Here is a 19531-nt window from a genome sequence, read left to right as displayed (position 1 = left end):
GCTAGAACCCACACAAGAAGAGAGAGACTTTGGGTCTTTACCTGGTGTTGCACTGGATACCGTTGGCCACTGCTGATCAGGCCCTCCTGGCCCAGCCCGTAGAATGCCAGCCTCCTCTAGGTGCACAGAGCTGAGTAAACACACAGACCCAAATCATGGTTAGACCATACATGCCTCTCCAGATCTCCTGCCACCCTCAGAAAGTGCATACATCTCTGGAGGCAGGGCTATCGCCAACACATTCTACTCATACTTGAACTGCAGCAATTCCTGCTGAGCGGGTACTTTGCATAAATTGCAAAAACAGTTGCCTACGTGCTGCTTGCTATACTATTCAGGCAATAAACATGTTTTATCTTTAAGACAATTTTGGTCATCATCAATGCCACATGGCATTCATTAAATGTAACAGGAAGCCCATCAGAGGGCCAATGCCATTTTAACATGTAAATGCTGAAGCAGAGGAGGAGAGCTTACTACCAGAAGCCCCAGGCCTCTCTTGCTGATTGTCTTGTTTCTGGGTTCTCTATAGCAAAGACGAAAACACAAAAAATTATTTGGTGGTAACTGTAGCATCGTTCCCTTTTAGCTACCCAATTCCTTCTTGACCTTATTTTCTGTTTTACTCTTTCTGTATCTTTTACTTGCAGACAACCCATCCTAGTACATTTCCTGGGACTTGAGGAAGCCTATCATCACCACTCACAGATCCCAATTCAGAAGAGATCAATTCAGCATGAACTACTGCAGGTAGTGAGACATAAAGTGGGATACGCTTAGAGGCAAGTAGAGATAGAATATAAGCTATTCAAGGATGCAGCACTCATAAATATTAATCGATGTATGTCTAATGCCAGCACATAGAAGACCCTCATGTATTTGTTAGATGGATGAAGGAAGGAACAAACAGAGACTCTAAAAGCAAACATCATCCAAGAACATCCTCACCAGAATTAGAGGACTATTTTAAAACAGACATCGGTTCATCTTGCAAATTAAGTTACTGAGACAAAATTTATACTACTGTCCGAGGGGTTACGTGAGGCAGCAGAGAAGACAATCTTGAACTATCGTGGGGGAAGCCCATCTATAAACTGAGTATCTTCTCACTCTGTGACTTTGAATAACGTATCTAATCGAAATTAACTCATTACGCTCTGCCCTACTGTTATTCTTCCCTCCATCTATATCCTAGAATACTCTCTTTTTTCCAAATAGTAATATACTTCGTGTGTTCTTGGATTCTACCAGCAACTTATATGGGTTCAATCAGACTCATTCTGAAGATGTAACTACCTGGGAACCAGCTCAGCTGGTTCTGGAAAGCAGAATTTCCAGATACCGTTACATGATGTCTGAGGCTGGAACTGCCAGGAAGCCAAGCATATGTGTAAAAAAGAAGTATTCTTTAAGTTTACAACTCTAATACCTGCTCAGTACACTGTGGGGAATAAATTACATTTAGCTTCCATTCTGATTACATTTCTTATCCTACTTATATCTCATAATATCTTAATCGAAACCTGAATAGGAGGATACTTGGCTTTCTTTTTCCCACTTGAAAATAGAATAAGGAAGTGATAATGTTTTAGTATTTTATTTTAAGTGAATTTTTTAAGGGACATCTCATGGCTTTGGTACTTTTCAAGTAAAGTACGGATTCAACTGGGAGCGAATAAGCTGGTATTATAAACCATGCTTTCTCCTCTTACATGGTTTTGCAATGATAGCTCAGGTGCAGGCCAAAGCATAAACTGGTCACTAACAAACAGAAAGAAGCCCTCTGATACCTCATATCCTGGCATCTGCATAAGTGTTTCTGGGCTAAAATTGTGACCCTGGTTCCAAAGTGACATCTCACTATGCCAGCTATGATCTGCAGCCCTTCACTGATTGCTTCTTGTTCAGACACAGCACCCATTATAATGATTTCTGCTCAACTTGTAATGCTTGAGAATGTGTTAATTTATTTTACTTTAATGCATTTCTAAAGGGGCTTAAAACTAATTTTTCATTAACTTAACACATATTTTGTGAGCTCTCTCTTTAGAAAATCGATCCAGGTTTGGTAAAGATCTACTTAAGTGTTGCTCACATTTTGAGGAGCTTAAGTTTAGAGTTTATTCCTTCTTTAAAACTAAATCCTTTTGGTGGGTGTTGATTGTTATGGTTTCTTGGTTTCCAAAGACACTCAAACATAAAGAATCTTTTATTTGGCCCCATGGCATTAAATCAGCTCTGGGAATAATGGTAGTTAATCAATTACTGTCACAGAGACAAAGTAGAGAAAGCAAAATTATATTAATCTGAGTCTTAGAGTAATGCTATTACTCTAGATTAATTTAAAATAAGCTAGATTGGGTCTCCAGATATTCAATAAAGGCCTTTCACATGGCTCATCCTCTGAAGAGCCCATGCCATTGAGGGAAACAAAAGAGTAACAAGATGGAAAAGATAAGGAGATTCTAATATGCGTAAACATGAACAAGAATAAGAGCTGATTACTGTGGTTGATAGGATATAAGAGGTGATGTGTGATAGCAAACCAAGGCAGACAACATGTACATATATTCTAGTACAAAAGCATCAGTGTTCATTATGATTTCTAAGGGAGGGACAGAAAGCATAGGTGGAGAAGGGATGAAAGAAGTTGTCATTAATTCCTTATAGAAATTTTGATGAGAGAAAGTATACAGCAGTCTGTCTCTGTAATTTTGCAAGGGACTCTTATTGCCAGCATTTGAGAAGCATTTGGCAGTATGTTTAATGTTTCAAGGAATAGACATGGAGACAAAGTTCCCCTGTAAAAGTATCTAAAGCTTCTAAACAGCAGTTTCCAGCCCCTACACACACAATTTGACTGAGACATAAAAGTTAAAGTACTTCTCATTGAAAAAAAGGAAGGAAACACATACCTGTGCATTCCTGCTCTTAGGGAAGCAGAGTAACGCCAGTCTGGGTTGGGCTGTCGTGGCTGCAAAATCACAAAGGGAGGTTGTGTTAATAAGGCAAAACAGAGATCTCCCAGTGATTGATTAGTTGTTTCTTAAATATTTCCATGTATGTGAAAAAAAACATTGAAGGAGCCATTTTATGTGCAACTTTATGAGGATATCTGTATATACAGCGCTTCGTGAGAAAATTAGCTCATCAGGGTCCTTGCAAAGACTAAATATCATGAAAAACTAGACTTAATGATGCTGTGAGGACCAGCTGTGGCTTCGCCTTGCTCAAAACAGGTCTACGTTCCTAAAGCAGCAACAGGGGGAGGGCAGTCTATTTTGAGACAGGGAAAGCTTCCATTGTTTTTGCCCTCAAATGCCTCATTAAGGGAACATCTCCAATTTGGTGTTCAAGCTAAAACAGGGTGCACAACTACACAAGTTCTGCTGGTCTGGCCGGACTGCAGAGGACTGCAATCTGCTGCTGGCTTTGCAGACTGCAGCATGTTTGACCCAGGATGGATGTGCCCAGTCATAACGACAGTGACTGATAACTGCCTCTTCTGCTGACTGAAGAGGAATACTACAGAGAGGAAAATAAACCACTACGGGAGCTGGATCTTGTTTTGCTACATAATCCTCTTCATAAAACTGCACTCGCTCCCTGCTTTTCTGAGTGCTTTGCCTCCTCACTCAATTACTGTTCACCAAGCTCTGATTGTTTAACAGGGAGTAGCTGAAACCCAGGAAGAACCTGACTCACGCTGCACCACCTATGTATTAGAAAGATCTGTTGCCTTCTGTCTACAAACTGTCAATTCAAAGGGGAGTGGACAAAGAAGGAACATATAGGCCCCAGAAGACTGTCTGAGGAGTTATGGGCTGAAGAGAAGCCACTCAGGAATCACAGGAGACAAAATGGGGACGACTGTCACTATCTTGTATTTATTAGCAAAAAGTTTATTATAAAAAAGACCTGTGTTAGGTCTTCCTTTAAATGTATTTTCATGGCCCTGTCACTGAATACTGAGGTCTATGTGAGCAGAAAGATGAAGAGGTGGAGGCTGTATTCTGTATTTTCCTCTGGATTATAATTATCATATTTCATAGACACAAAGCCACAGTAATACCAGTAAACTACTTCAAAATGTCAATAATTCTTGTCCATATCATTTTTATAGTTTATTCAAAGGATGCAGAGTATTTCATAAAGACACTTTATCACAACACCTAGGAAAGAAGTGATCAGCATCTCAACTTTCAGACAGACTATGGGGTGGTTAGATGGTATTCAGAGAGTTAGCCAAAGTCAAGGCCCAGGAAAAGCTACAAGTCTAGAATACTTTTCCTCAAATGTCCCCACACACTAACTGCCCTCGCTCCTTTCAACTTTGCTGGCAAGATGTGAATATGCAAGCTGCTTTATCCTTGAAGCAGTTCTCAGAATACTACAGATACTCCATGTAAAGTAGCATGAAACTCTCTACAGAAGAAATGAAAGGGTTTCCCATTTTCTACTAGTTGTGTTGGAGGGAACCAAAAGAAACCATTTGCAAATTATTTTGTAAACCTGGAAATATGACTGAACTATTTGTATTAATCAAATCACCATCATCTCTTCCCTTACCATCAGCAGAACTAGTATCAACTGTGAGAACCTTTCTTCAGTAAAGACTTGGACACCTGTTAAGTAAATGTTGCCAATTTTTTTTTTTTTTTTATGATTGGATAACATTCATGGTGAAAACTGCTGCCACTTGATCTTTGGATTGAGAGCACCAGCCTCATTTTGCTGAGAGGCACAATTCTAGTGGGACTGACCACGGAACTCAGTTCACTGAGTCACTTCCTCAACGACAATTTGTCATGCTGCTATTTTCTATGATAGTCCATCAACAACAAGGTGCCTCTCAGATTCATTTGCCAGAATCATAGATATGAGATCACTTAGGGTAGTAAGATCAGGCAGGGAAAAGGTAAGGAAGAATACAGAATGTTTTAAGGATCCACACAATATTAGGCAATGAGATAAGCACTTTAAACATATTATTGCATTTATCTTAACACTTTTTTTGACCATAAATTCTATAAAAGGAGTATATCTGTTTTGTCCATAAAACATATGAATATGCTCAGATATTCATAATATATAGCTATGTCCTCCGAGCTGAGCAGTGTTCAGGTATTTGGTAGGTTTTTAAAATGTTTCTGAACAAATTTATGATCATGCAAGGATAATATTAATGTATTTAAATGTATAGAAATAAGAAATCTGAGCTTTAGAGAGATTAAATTACTTGCCTGATTTGGTGGATTTGTTGATTGTTACATTTAGGTCTCCCTAAACCAAAGTTCGTGTTTTAAATTAATTTACACAGAATGACATGTATATAGTTGACCCTTGAACCACATAGGTTTGAACTGCACAGGCCCACTTATATGTGGATTTTTTTCAATAAATACCATACAGTACTGTAAATGTATGTTCTCTTCCTTATGATTTTCTTTTTTTAAATGTTTATTTATTTATTTTGAGAGAGAAACAGAGAGTCTGAGTGGGGAGGGGGGCAGAGAGAAAGGGAGACACAGAATCTGAAGCAGGCTCCAGGCTCTGAGCTGTCAGCACAGAGCCTGACGTGGGGCTTGAACTCATGAATCAGGAGATTATGACCTGAACTGAAGTCAGACACTTAACTGACTGAGCCATCCAGGCGCTCTATTTATGATTTTCTTAATAACATTTTCTTTCCTCTAAGGCTATTCTTATTTTATTGTAAGAATAAAGTATATAGGGTGGTTCAGTCAGTTAAGTATGGGAGTCTTGGTTTTGGCTCAGGTCATGATCTCCCAGTTTGTGAGTTTGAGCCCCACGTCAGGGCCCTGCTTGGGATTTCTCTCTCCCTCTCTCTTGCTCCTCCCCAGCTTGCTGTCTCTTTCTCTCTCTCTCTCTCTTGCAAAAAATAAAACAAAATATAATAAAAGATTTTTTTTAAAGAATACAGTATATAACACATATAACATACAAAATATGTGATAACCAACTGTTTACATTCTCAGTAAGTCTTCTGGGCAACAGCTGGCTATTAGTAGTTAAGTTTTAAGGGAGCCAAAATTATAATCAGATTTTCAAGTCTGCATGGGTCTGGCACCCCTAATCCTCGTGTTGTTCAAGGGCCAACTGTACTTTAATTTTTTCTTTTACTTCTGAGTTTCACAGATATTGATTAACTTTTAAATGATACATAATTTAAAGTGATAAATGCACATGGATTTCACCCAAACTTGGTTAAAGTTGGAAAAACTCAAGTTTAAAGGTTGACTTCCGATATCTCTGACATACTGGAAACATATAGTAAGGATCTGAACTAACTGTGATTGTTTAGTTCCCTAACACTTGGATGATACATTCCAGAACTATGCTTATTTTCTATTGGTGAAAAGCCCCAGTATGTCTGTCGTTTCTTTTTTTTTTTTTTTTTAATTTTTTAATGTTTATTTTTGAGACAGAGAGAGACAGAGCATGAACGGGGGAGGGTCAGAGAGAGAGGGAGACACAGAATCAGAAGCAGGCTCCAGGCTCTGAGCATCAGACCAGAGCCCGACGCGGGGCTCAAACTCACAGACCGCGAGATCATGACCTGAGCTGAAGTCAGACGCTTAACCGACTGAGCCACCCAGGCGCCCCATGTCTGTCGTTTCAAAGCTTAGTCCTTCAGGACACTAATGCCCACAAAATTCCAGATGTGGAAAAAATGAATTAGGTAGTCCATATGGGTGATATAGCATCAATGAAGAACAGGAACCCACTTAAGATTCTATCAAAATTGTAGCAAAGATTTAATTTATCCTGTAATGGTATTATTACCATGTTATTATAATATTTATACCATAGAATATTTGAGCTACAGAAGGATGAATCACCTTTTCAAGGATGAAAGGAGAATCACCTTTTCAAGAAAAATTTAAAACAAACTAAGTTTAAAATACCTTGTCCCCTTCAAAAAAAAAAAAAAAAAATCATTAGACCACTCCGGAAATGACACTCTGTCATGGAAATCCATGTTGAAGCTATCAGTAAATGGCCCTCTGAGACATGAAACTATAAGTAGCATCTCCTTTTCCTTTCTATTAGGACTCTATTAAGGATGTATCCATTGCAGATTTTTTTCAGTGACACTGTGTCAACACTGATATAAACTATGATAGGCAGAATTCTAAAATGCCCTCCTAAGAGCCTCACACTGTGGTGTACATGCCCTGCATAATTTCCAAGAATAAATATGATGGCTCTCACTGTGATTAGGTTATGTCGTATGACACACTTGGCTTTAAGACAAGGAAACCATGGGGCACCTGGGTGGCTCAGTCAATTAGCGTCTGACTTTGGCTCAGGTTATGATCTTGAGGTTTGTGAGTTCAAGCCCCATGTAGGGATCTGTGCTGACAGCTCAGAGCCTGGAGCCTGCTTTGGATTCTGTGTGTCCCTCTCTCTCTGCCCCTTCTCCACTCACACTGTCTCTCTCTAACAAAAATAAATAAACATTAAAAAAAAAAAAAAAGACAAGAAAACGATCTGGGCGGGACTGACCTAATCATGTGAGCTCCTTAAATCTGGGTCTAGAGATCAGAGACATAAATTAGAGAGATTTGAAGACATAAATTGGAGACAGATTCCATGTGAGAGAAGATTCTCCCCTGTTAGCTCTAAAGACGGAGGGGATGATGGGGCAAGGGCCTGAGCACAACCCCTAGGAGCTGAAAGTGACCTCCAGCTAACAGCATGTAAGTAGTCCAGAAAGAGCTAACTTCTGGGGGCGCCTAGGTGGCTCAGTCGGTTAAGCATCCAACTTTTGGTTTCGGTTTCAGCTCAGGTCACGATCTCACGGTTGGAGAGTCTGAGCCCCATGTGGGGCTCTGCACTGATGGTGCAGACCCTGTTAGAAATTTCTCTCTCCTTTCTCTGCCCCCTCCCCAGCTTGCTCTCTCTCTCTCTTTCAAAAAATAAATAAACATTAAAATTTTTTTTTTAAAAAGAACTAAATTCTGCCAACAGCCTGTATAAACTTGAAAGCATATTCTTTTCCAAAACCCACAGAAGAGAACGCAGCCCAGCTGCCATATGGATTTCAGCCTTGTGAAAACCAGAGCAGAGAACCCACTCACATCCTGCAGGACTCTGAGACAATAACTGAGAGTTATTTTTAACCAGTAATTTGTGGTAATTTCTTACAAAGCAATAGCAAATGAATATATAAACTATTGGTCATTAACGCAAAAAGAAGTATAACATTTAAAATAATCACTGTTATATATTAGTCTTCTAGTAAATCAAGTTGAAAAGATGGTAAGTATGTGAATTCTAAGGGAACTACTTTCTTCTGAAGTCATTTGCAACCCCTAATCCATGAAGCAGGAAAGTAAAATAAACACAATATTAAAATATACCGAATGGGTTTCAGTACAACAGAAAATGCTAGGTTTGCTTAATTCTGGACACACAGCCTGCCAGCACAGCAGTTACCCTCTCTCTCACAGTTTCACTTCCCTGGAGCCCAGAGTTCTGACCCTGCAAGGCCAGAAAGGAACTGATGTTGTTTATGTGCCAAGGAACTAAAGTTTCTTCACTTTTGCAATGTCAGATATTTCTTTGCAGGTCAAGTTCAAATTCCTGAAAGAAAAAAATTTTAATTTTTAGGTGAGCAGATTTAAAATGCTGCTAAGGAATCCTGTTGCCCTTTGATTTTTTGAAATCATGATTATAGATTATAATGCTAAAAAATATTATCATATGGATAAACTAAATTTACATTCATACTTAATATGCACAGAAAAATTGAGCTAGGTAAATTCCTAACAAAAGTCACATTCAAAGACACCTGTAAATCTCCATTAAATCCATCTAAACCACTGGGCTTGGTGATGGCAAGTTTTCCTCAAATATTTGAAAACTGACATCATCCTAACCTCTCATTGAGAGCAAAAATTGGTGGAAAACCAAGGCAAGTATCCAGAACCGACTCTGCTATTCTGTCAAGCAGACAGCATGCCAATAGACGATTTATAATATGCCAGGCTGTGTCCCTGCAGAGTGTTTGGAGGTAGACCAGATGCCCATGTGACAGCTCACTCCTGGGTCAGAGGAAAGGGTAGGCCAATGACATTCAAGCTACAATAAACAGATTTCTTCATCAGTCAGAATATGTGCAAGATAAAGAGACCTAGAAGAGCTCAGCCATAATTCCATCTGGCTCAGCAGATCTGCAGGAAAAGGGAGGAAGGAGGTAATCTGAAGCAATTATTATATTATCAGATGAAAGAAAATAAACTTTTTCTCAGAAGAACAGTCCTATAACCGTTATGGAAATGGCAAGACAAAACAGCCCACCCACTCAAAAGTGACCACAAGAGGATGCAACACTGGAATGGAAGTTCACAAATAGAATTTCTCTACCTTTTCTGACCACCATACTCTTTTTATAAATATAACACCATTTCACTTTGCACTAAGTGTAAATTCTGAAACAGGACACAGTCACCAGATAGAAAAGTCAGTCCTAGGGGAGATAAATTAGGAGCCACTAAAAGAAGAGTTAACTTTTTCAGATCACTGCATCTGGAATGAGGGTGAATGTGCAAACACAGTGGCAGAAATACTCAAGATTTGATGACTCCAAATTGTTTGAAAATAAATGAAAGCAAACTTATCTTACTTCTGCTAGTCTTTTGTGATTTCCACACCTTGAGCCACCTGGTCCCATGGAAGCACAGCTGGACAAGCCTGTCCAGCGCACTCAGAGTGATTCATTAGCAGTCACAGGACCACAGACGCACAAAATCTACCTTAAGATCTGGTTTCCTTTTCTTGGAGATTCTGAAAGGGGTGCCAACCACATTCAATATCGGGTTTTCAGAAATCTCCAAAGAGAAAGTCTGCCCCATTGCCAAACAGTTACTTCAAAAACTTCACTGCACAAGTGACTCATCATATAAACTCACTGGAGGGTGAAATCTGTCAAAAGATTAGAGTCTGGTATTAAATGTTGTTTAATAAGCAACAAAAGAGAAATCAGAAAAAGAACAGAGATAAAAGATCTTAACAGGCTATGCCAAAGTAAAACAGATAAACATATAAAAATAAATCAGCTTGGTAGTAACATCTTTATTCATTGATCCTCCCATTTGTGACCTACTTTTACTCAAGGAATTGCTCTTTCTCTAAAAGCAGTTAATCTCTAAAAGTAAGTTAACTTACACCACTAGGTGAACCAATGCTGGCTGAAATGCCCAAGTTATCACATATGAAAAGAAGTATACACACGTTGGGATTTCTGTCTACTTGTACTATTTCAAACAACACAGTCTTTGGAATCAGACTGACCGGACTTAAAATAGACAAGCAGAATGATTGTGTCTTACTTAACCTCTCTGAGCTTATTGCCTCATATGTTAGATGCTGGTAAATGTTTCTCTCATATATGACTTACAGGGAATGAAACCACCCATATGCTGCAAAGCAGAACATTTTTATATAGCATAGTGGTCAATGAGTGCAAATTCCCTTACTCATCCTTTATAATCTTCATCTAATTTAACATAGGCACACGGCATGAAGTGCACCTCAGGACTCTTATGCCATCTGCAGTAACTGGGTAGGGAAAAGAGAAAGCCTAACATGGGAATTTAACAGGTTGATCTAGCGGTCATGACTTTCAGAGTTGACTGATTTTGTTCCCATTTTGCCATGCTGACCTGACTCTCTCTCTCCTCTTAACTGTAATAATGTCAGGAGCTATAGATCTTAGGGCTCTCTACTGGATTCCTGAAAGTGGCTGGCAGAAATTTGCTTTTATTCAAATCACGCATTCTCCTGGAAAAATCCCACAAGAGCAAGCACTTTTCTGACATAATTTTCTCCCTCAATTACAGATTTGTGTACCAAAACACGCATTAACACACAGGTCAGTGTAAGACAGAAATAGTTCATGTGTCAAACTGCCCCAAGCTCTGAGCCAGGAGAACGATGGTAGAGTGTCCTTTGGGAGCTTCCAGCTCCCAGTTGGTGGCAAGCTTGTCTGGCCTGCTCTCCCAGCCTCTTCACCACCTGCAGCCCACCCAGGCCCAAAAGGACTTCACAAGAATTTGTTAAGCAAAGGTCTACAGCATCCTTACTTAAAGCCAGGCCTTTTTACATGCTTCCAAAAGCTATGATCTAAAGAATTCTAGAAACGCCTTGATTGTGTCCCCTTGTATTTCTTAATCTGCCTTCTTCTGCCTCCTGTGGCTGCTATGTATCAACTAAAATTTATCAGGCTTTTCTGATACATCTCAAGGTACATGGGAAATTCTCTCAATCCATCTTTTTTTTTTCTGTATTTAAGCATTACTCTCCTCAAGATTAGCATGAATTAGGATGTGAAACTAGGGACATTAATAAAAAGACAGCAAAATGTCAATGAAAATACATCACAAAAATATAGGAGGGACAATTATTAATGCCTTTTATAGTACCTCTAAAAGTCCTCGCTACAAAGTAGTTGTTTGGGAAGATAACAGGTCATCACTATTGATGAAACAAAAATTTGGCTTCTGAAATACAATTTTTTTTTTTTAAGTAGGTTCCACGGCCAGCGTGGAGTCCAATGCAGGGCTAAGAGTTGGACATTTAACTGACTGTGCTACCCAGGGGCCCCTGAAATACAACTTTAAAGTATCACAAAGCAAACCACTGTTTTCAAGTTTGCATACGGCGACACACTACACAAACACATCCGCACATTCATGCACTGTCCAATAATTTATACGCAGTCTTCATAATAATGAGCAAGCTGGCCTTATGCTTACTTAAAACCAGTGTATTTACTAACACCTGTCCTTCATGCACAGCAAGCTATCCACTTTACAAGGCTTTTCTAGCTATCACAAACTAAATTTTAGATTCAGAAAATGAACATGTGCTTTGGAACACGTTGGAGTATTGTTGGAAGTATTGTCATTTAACTTAAAGACATAAAGGGCTTGAGAGGCTACTTCACATATCATTAAAACTTTACAAATTGCCAACAGGAAATCAGAAGATTACAGACTACATTTAATCTAATGCAGGGAAATCACCTTATGATGAACACCCGCTATGCCAGAAAGGTAACTAATGGAAAAGTCCTTTTCTCCTTCTCTTTCTCCCCAGTTCCAGCTTGTCCTGGTATTCACCACATCCCCACATCCCTAATCCACTTGTTCTAGTATCTCCTTGGCCCAACCAGACAAATTGGTCCTTGGTCTCTTTGCCCTACCATCGTTCATCTCCTCTGACAGCACCTACAGAAGAATTACCGCATCAAACTGCCAAAGAAGCAAACTTTGGCTTCAGGGTGAGATCCACAGTCTAGGGCTTTGTCACCTCTGACATGAATTTCCAGAAGGTCCTACCACATTAGTTCAGTGTAATTACTGGAAATATTAACTGGATAATTTTCAAGATATAAACAAGGACAGCATGCAGAGGTAACCACCACAACCCCTAGGGTCTCAGAGCTTTTTAAAAACCAACACTCCTGTAGCATTTCAAAAGAGAACTTTCCCTATAGATGATACAGCAGAGGCCATTTGTCCCTGAATCTCAAAATATTACCCACTATGGCATCATCTTATTCTCAAGCCTGTTCCATACTTCTGCAGAGCTGTGTTTTAGCATCAAACATTTAAGACTAATTCTTATTTCTCTAACAATGTTATGGTTAAGGCGTCCTATATCCAAAAAGAAAACAAAGTAAAGCAATTCTCTGATACTATTTTTCTAGAGGAGAAACAGAGCAGATTATAATCAAGTCACAGGTACTATGTATCCTCAGTTTACCAGATAACTCCTGTCAATGTTAATAACTCAGTAGAGCGCACGATACTGGTCGACGGAGGGTGTGTGTGAAAATGCACAACCGTGGAAGAACCCCTTGACTGCTATCTCACCTCGTTTTGAGGAATGGCATCATTTTTGAGAATGATCAGGTTCCCGGCACTCTGCCCACTTTGGCCTGTGAGGTGCCTGCTGTCACTTGCTGCCGCCTGGGCTCCCCCAGGCCCCAGTCCTGTCTGTGCCCCTGTGTTATAAAACATGAAAGTGTCACTCCCTGAGCCTGCTGTCAGGCAGGCCTTGTAGCAGTAGGTCTTGGTGAGGGAGCCGTTCCCTCGCACTTCAATGAAGTGAGGCTGCACTTTGAGGCCGTGCGGTAACCTGGCATCAATATTGTTATTGGCCTGTTTGTTTAGTTCAGCAGGGCACCGCTCCCTCACTCCACAGAAGCCCCCACAGCACGCGGTTCCATATGCAGTATAGTGGTAGCACTTGATGATGCTCAAAACAATGATTGTCAAAAGAAATATAAAAGACACTGTGCTTAATGCTATTATTAGATAAAGTGTAATTTCAGAGTATGTCCGAGGACCCTTCACGTGTCTCTGAGTATCAGGGAGGATTTTGGAAACCCTATCCACCACAGCTACTGTAATGGCCACAGAGGCTGACAGTGATGGCTCTCCATTGTCTCGGACCACCACGGTCAGGTTGAAAGTGGTTCCACTCTCATCTCCCATCTTCCTGGTAGTCCTAATTTCTCCTGTGTGTAGCTCTACTTTAAAGAGGTCCAGGTCAGAAGTCTGAGCCAGGTGGTAAAAGAGCCAAGCATTTTGCCCAGAGTCTGAGTCCATGGCTATGACTTTGGTGACCAGATAGCCAGCAGGGGCAGTTCGAGGCACCATCTCAATGGCTGCTGACGAATTAGTTGAGGTAGGGTATAGGATGTGAGGGGCATGGTCATTCATGTCCACCACATACACATTGGCGGTCACAGTGCTGCTCAGCGGTGGACTCCCCTTGTCCTGGGCCTCCACAGTCACAAAGAACTCCCGAAACTTCTCATAGTCAAAGGAGTTGACAGCATAAAGGCTGCCACTGGCACTGTTAACGGAGACATAGGAGGTGACGGGCAGCCCTTGAACCTCCTTCTCCAGGAGGGAGTAGGTCACCTCTGCATTCTCCTTTTCATCTGGGTCTGTGGCTTGCACAGTGCAGAGCAACACCCCCGGCAAATTGTTCTCCTGGATGTAGATGTTGTAGGAGTCCTTTAGGAAGCTTGGTGGGTTGTCATTGATGTCAGAGATCTCAACCTGCAGTGTCCGCTGGGATGTGAGCTGCGGCACTCCCCCATCAGTGGCTGTCACTGTGATGTTGTAGGCAGCTACCCGCTCCCTGTCCAGCGGACCATTCACCACCAGTGTGTAGGAGTTTCCAAAGCCATTCAGCCGGAAAGGCAGTGAGGCCTCCAGGCCCAGGCTCACTTTCCGGTTGGGGCCTGAGTCTTGGTCATTGACACTGAGAAGGGCCACAACAGTATTCGATGCAGCATCCTCAGGCACTGGGCTGTACAGGTCCGTGAGTACCACCTCTGGTGCATTATCATTCACATCCACGATGTCCACCAGCACCTTGCAGTGACCCACCATGGGCACTGGACCCTGATCAGTAGCCTGCACATAGATCTGGTAGGAAGAGGCCTCCTCATAATCCAGTGCTCCACTTACCCGCACTTCCCCAGTGCTGGCATCGATGCTGAAGAGCTGCCTCTCCCGGTCCGACGTGTAGCTGCTCAATGAGTACCTGAGCTCGCCATTAGAGCCCTCATCCGGGTCCGAGGCATTCAGCTTCACCACCAATGTGCCCGGAGGAGCGTCCTCCCGAAGCTGGACACGGTAAGTGTTCTGGTCGAAGGTGGGAGAATTGTCGTTAGTGTCCAGGACACGCACAGAGATCTGTGCTGTGCCCGAGCGGGCTGGGCTGCCTCCGTCCACAGCTGTGAGAACCAGGTGGTGCAAGACTGCCTGCTCGCGGTCCAGGCCCTTCCGCAGCACCAGCTCCAGCACCTTACTGTTCTCCTGCAGGGGTTTAAGGTCCAGCTCGAAGTGCTCGCTGGGGCTGAGCTCGTAAGTCTGCACCGAGTTGGCGCCCACGTCGGGGTCCTGCGCGCTCTCAATGTGAAAGCGCGCTCCAGGAGCCACCGATTCGCTTACCTGAAGCTGGTAATCCGGCCGCGGGAAGCGCGGCGAATTGTCGTTGATGTCCAGTACCTCCACCTCTACGGCACTCACCGCCACGGGGCTGTGCGCCAGCACTTCCAAGCTGAGCAGGCAGCGAGGCCGCTGCTCACACAGCGCCTCCCGGTCAATGCGCTCGTTGACGAAGAGCGCTCCACTCGTCAGGTCCAGCTCCAGGTAGCGCGGACTGGGCGCACCCAGATGGTTGATGCGCAGGCAGCCCGGCCCCAAACGCCGCAGCTCCAGCCCCAGCGCGTTAGCCACGTTGCCCACAAGCGCGCCGGGTGCCTGTTCCTCCGGCACCGAGTATCGTAGCTGGGAGGCCGCTGGGCCCGGCAGTAGCAGTAGCAGCAGGAGAGGCAGCAGCAACAGCCAGGACATGGGCGGCCGGAGTCGTAGATGCTCTGTCGCCCCAGGTCTGGTGCCCGCCAGCTCCATAGCCACCGGCCGCGGCGGAGGTAGCCGGGCAGGGCCGGAGGCAGCAGCTTTCCCAGCCGCGCTCCACGCCCGGGCCCCGCCTCCGCCTCCGCTTGTGCTGCCCTGCGCCCGCTCCCCCACCGCTCACGCGCTAGCAAACGCCGGGGGCCGCTCCTCTCGTAGGCCCTCCGGAGGGCTCCTGGCCCCGCCGCCCCCGCTGACTCCCCATATCCCAGCTCCTCCGCTCGCCTGGGAGTCGCTCCGCCTGGCTTCGCTGCAAGCCTGCCTGCTTGCCTGCCGCCGCCGCTGCCGCTCCAGGGGGGAGGGAAAAGGAAGCAGAACGGGAGGGGGAGGAGTGCTCAGTAAGTCCGGCTCCGATTCCGCACCGAGGTGGCAGACGGCAACCGGGAGTGATCGGTCGCCCCAGCCACTCTAGCCCCGCTCCTTCACCCTGGACACGCGGGATCCCGGCAGACCGCGTGAACACGGCCACTCCCTTTCTCCCTGCCCCCATTCCCCGGTTCAGCCAGTCTCCACGGTACCTCGGCTGTTTAACGGGTCTTGTAAGGATATTATTCTAGGACAGACAGTTGTGTCTCTAGGACCTGGGCTATCCGACTTCCCAGGAAAAGATTTCCAACCGCAATTCAGGAAAATAAACTCAGGACCTTAGCTAAGTATGGGCACCTGGGCGGCGGCCCCACAGTCAAAAGAAACGAACGCAAGGGAGGGGCTCTGGGGTTGCTGATGATGGAGATTATTTACCTGCCCCCCAGATTTTCCCTAGAATACTCCTAAATAGAACAGAAAGTGTTCAACTCCTGGGGCAAAGGGAGGAGGAGGACAAATGCTGTCCTCTTCTGCGGAGCAAGCCAAAAACATCCTGGGATCTCAATACTCAGTTCTGCTAGGAGCCAAGTAGCGCTTGCTTTTCAAGTGTGTATCTTGGCAAATAACCAATATTTGAAGTTTTAAAATTCTCTTTTAAAAATTGGCTCCACGAAGCTGCAGGCTAAGCTCTTATTTGACCTCTTTTGATCATAGTGGGGAAATATGGTAAAATTTTAAAGAAATTCTTCTCTCAAGCTTTTCCTTATTTTACTCCAAATCTTTTTTCATTTATCATCCAAGAAATTTTCTTTGTTCCTTCATGAGTGGTTTAAAATATTTCTTTAATAGATGACAATGTCTTCAAGAGCCTGCAAAACCATTACATCAAGAGCGTTACTCTTCATCTCCCCAGCCCGGCTGGAATTCGGATGCCATTAATGCTTTGCAGTGAAAAATCTGCTGTTATTAGGCAAAATGTGGGAGTCTGGCATTTGTCTTAACAACAGCCAGCAGTTCCGATGGCTGCAGCTCACCTTCCATAAATATGAGTCTCCTTTACACCTCTGGGGCTCCTTTCCCCCAAGACTCAATCTTGTATTGCTACAGAGATAACAAAAAGACAACCAATTTTCTCTCCAGTGAACAAAAAGGCAAATGGATCAGAGGAAGCATCTCCATGCTGTGTCACTGCCTCTGCTTCTCTGTTCCAGATATCCACTCTTCCCAGGCCCTCTCATCTCTTCCACAGAAATTTAAAATCCATTGTTGGGGTGCCTCGTTGGCTCAGTCGGGTAAGCATCCGAGCATTGGGCTCAGTGCTGAGCAAGGAGCCTACTTAGGATTCTCTCTCCCAGCCCTCTCTCCCCCTCCTCCATGGGTGCGCATGTGCGCGCACTCTCTCTCTCAAAATAAACATTTTAAAAAAGAATCTCAAAAAAAAAAAAATCCATTGTCCCACATGCAAAAAACACTCACTAAAAAGTCCTTTCCCTTTCTCATCTCCTAGCACTTGTCACTCCTAGATTTTCCTCTGTGGGTCATTTTCTAGCCCTGAGCTGGAACAATGCCAGAATGAGACCTGACAGTTGGTATTCTTCCTGCCTTGAGGGCATAGGTGAAGGGCCCAAGGCAACAATCCTGCCAGATTTCAAAGGCCTGGACTAGCACATCCCTCCCTTCCACCCACTAAGTGAACTTGCTGACAACACTCCATAACCTAACCAATTTTATTCCAGAGATGCTCCCAGACTCCTCCTATCACTGCTGCTTCTTATTTGTCCTCTTTGTTCCCTCAAGGGTGCAGAGTGGGAAGTAATTTCCATCACATTCTATTCCTGTCTCCTTTCTTAGGTCTCTCACTTCTCCCTCTCTGTCTGCTTCCTCCCCAAATGTCCCTACAATAATTCTATCTCTGTTTGCTGTGGTAATTTGATCGCAGAAAGCCTTAAACTCTCAAGTGCATGAGTTGTAGGCCTGGCCTATGTCTTCACCCATTACTTATTTCTGAAAATAAATGGCTTCTAAGTGGAGTCAAGTTATAAGTTGTCAGGAGGAGTGACCTTTTCTTCTCTCATCTCCTCCCAGGCCCTGACAGTCACTGCCACCTTTGCCCACAGCTCAGAAACCTGGCCACTGGGTATTGACCATGCATGGATCTGTGCCCCTAAAAAGATCAAAGGCACTTAAGGAAGAGATTAAAATGACAAAGTCTTGGTGAAGTTTTTAATGGAAGCCCCCAAGTGTCACATCTCTAGAGAAAAAAAAACACAAAAAAAACGGGGCTTGCCTTTTAGCAATTTTGTCACCTTTCAGCAAGGACACCTGCCAGGTTGTCCATTTTGATGTGTCAGGATCATAAGCTTCAACTAGTATTTACTCCCTCAGTGATTGGGAAGGCAAACAGAAAACCAACACAAATCAGACACCTTTTCAAAGACATTGTACCAAAGAGATTGTACTATATATTTTTTAAAGTTTATTTATTTATTTTGAGAGACAGTGTGCATGTGAATGGGGGAGGGGCAGAGAGAAGAGAAGAGAGAGAGAATCCCAAGCAGGTTCTATGCTGTCAGCATGGAGCCAGACACTGGGCTCTATCTCATGAACTGTGAGATCATAACCTGAGCCTAAATCAAGAGCCTGCTGGTCAACCAACTAAGCCACCCAGGCACCCCATTGACTGTACTATGATATTACAATAATTTTGTTCCACACACTATTGTACTTAGCCTCTTGCCAACCTTTTAAAAATTGGCTTTCCAACCTTTTAAAAATTGCCAACCTTCCTACTTGGTGGAATGAGATTGCTTACATTGCTGGCAAGTGTCCTGTCTAGAAATATGAATATTAATGCCTTGACCACTCCTTCTCTCACTATACACTCCTTTCCTTGGAACTTTAAGAACCCCTATTAAAAAGCAGAATAACACAATGTTTAGGAACACAGAGTTTGGAGTCATTCACACCCTTGCCAATGACTGTGTGGCCATGGACATGCACTGAAACCCAAGCTTCAGTTCACTCATTTTAATCAGGGAAGACACAATATTAAGTAAAACTCACAGGTAGTTATGATTATATGGGATGATATATATAAAGCAATTTGCATAGTGACTGACAAGTATAACTATTATTACTAAAATGCAACAATTTATTATCAAATAATACCTTAGTTGACAGTCTATATATAGCCCTTTAGGTATCAAACACAGGTGAGTATCTGAAACTATGCCAGATAGGAAGACAGTGATGAAGCTGAGTGAGCTCCAAAGTTAAGCTTTCCAATTACTTCTAGAGATTATCCTGTATTTTGAAAACAAAAACCACTCCCATTTTATATCACCAAGGAAAAGGGACTTCTGTCATGAGAATTCCTCCACGGGATTTACTTCCTCACAAGAGAGAGATTCACCTTTTTAGGATACGTGAAAATACTTTAGCAACAGGGTACGAAAGAGTTCCTAAGCATGCTGTAATCTTCAGCACCCAGTATAGTGCTTGGCACAGAGGCACTTAATTAATGTTTTTTGAACAGAACTAAATTTACAACTTGTGCAATTCTCTCAGATAGAAATAGCTTCTTCTTTTTTCTCCCCCTAAGTCTTATATACGTTCCAAAAATCCATCTTAAAACTCACCTAATCCATAAAACATTGTCTATTCTAATCACAATGGCCTTTCCCCCCCTTTCACAGTCTACCACATATTTCTGAATGCTGACATGTGTCATTCTTTAATTCATCCAAAAGCTTTAGTAG

The 19531-nt window shown here is 42.9% G+C and overlaps 1 protein-coding gene across 3 annotated transcripts in view; it reads right to left on the bottom strand.

Annotated features, from left to right (window-relative positions):
- The window catches only part of LOC125934882 (protocadherin alpha-C2), an 89899-nt gene that overhangs the window by 32320 nt on the left and 38048 nt on the right, over positions 1-19531 (bottom strand). For 2 of the 3 annotated variants that reach the window (XM_049648487.1, XM_049648489.1), the window contains exons 1-3: positions 12906-15554; positions 2916-2974; positions 42-130 (exon numbers count right to left, since the gene is read on the bottom strand). In XM_049648487.1, the coding sequence (XP_049504444.1) occupies positions 42-130; positions 2916-2974; positions 12906-15464 (2707 nt within the window). In that variant the 5' untranslated portion in view covers positions 15465-15554. Of the gene's footprint in view, positions 1-41; positions 131-2915; positions 2975-12905; positions 15555-19531 lie in introns of those variants that run through there. The other variant, XM_049648488.1, reaches the window with a different exon arrangement.

Source organism: Panthera uncia (assembly GCF_023721935.1).
Source record: "Panthera uncia isolate 11264 chromosome A1 unlocalized genomic scaffold, Puncia_PCG_1.0 HiC_scaffold_17, whole genome shotgun sequence".
NCBI lineage: Eukaryota > Metazoa > Chordata > Mammalia > Carnivora > Felidae > Panthera > Panthera uncia.
This window is presented reverse-complemented; position numbering and strand designations above follow the sequence as displayed.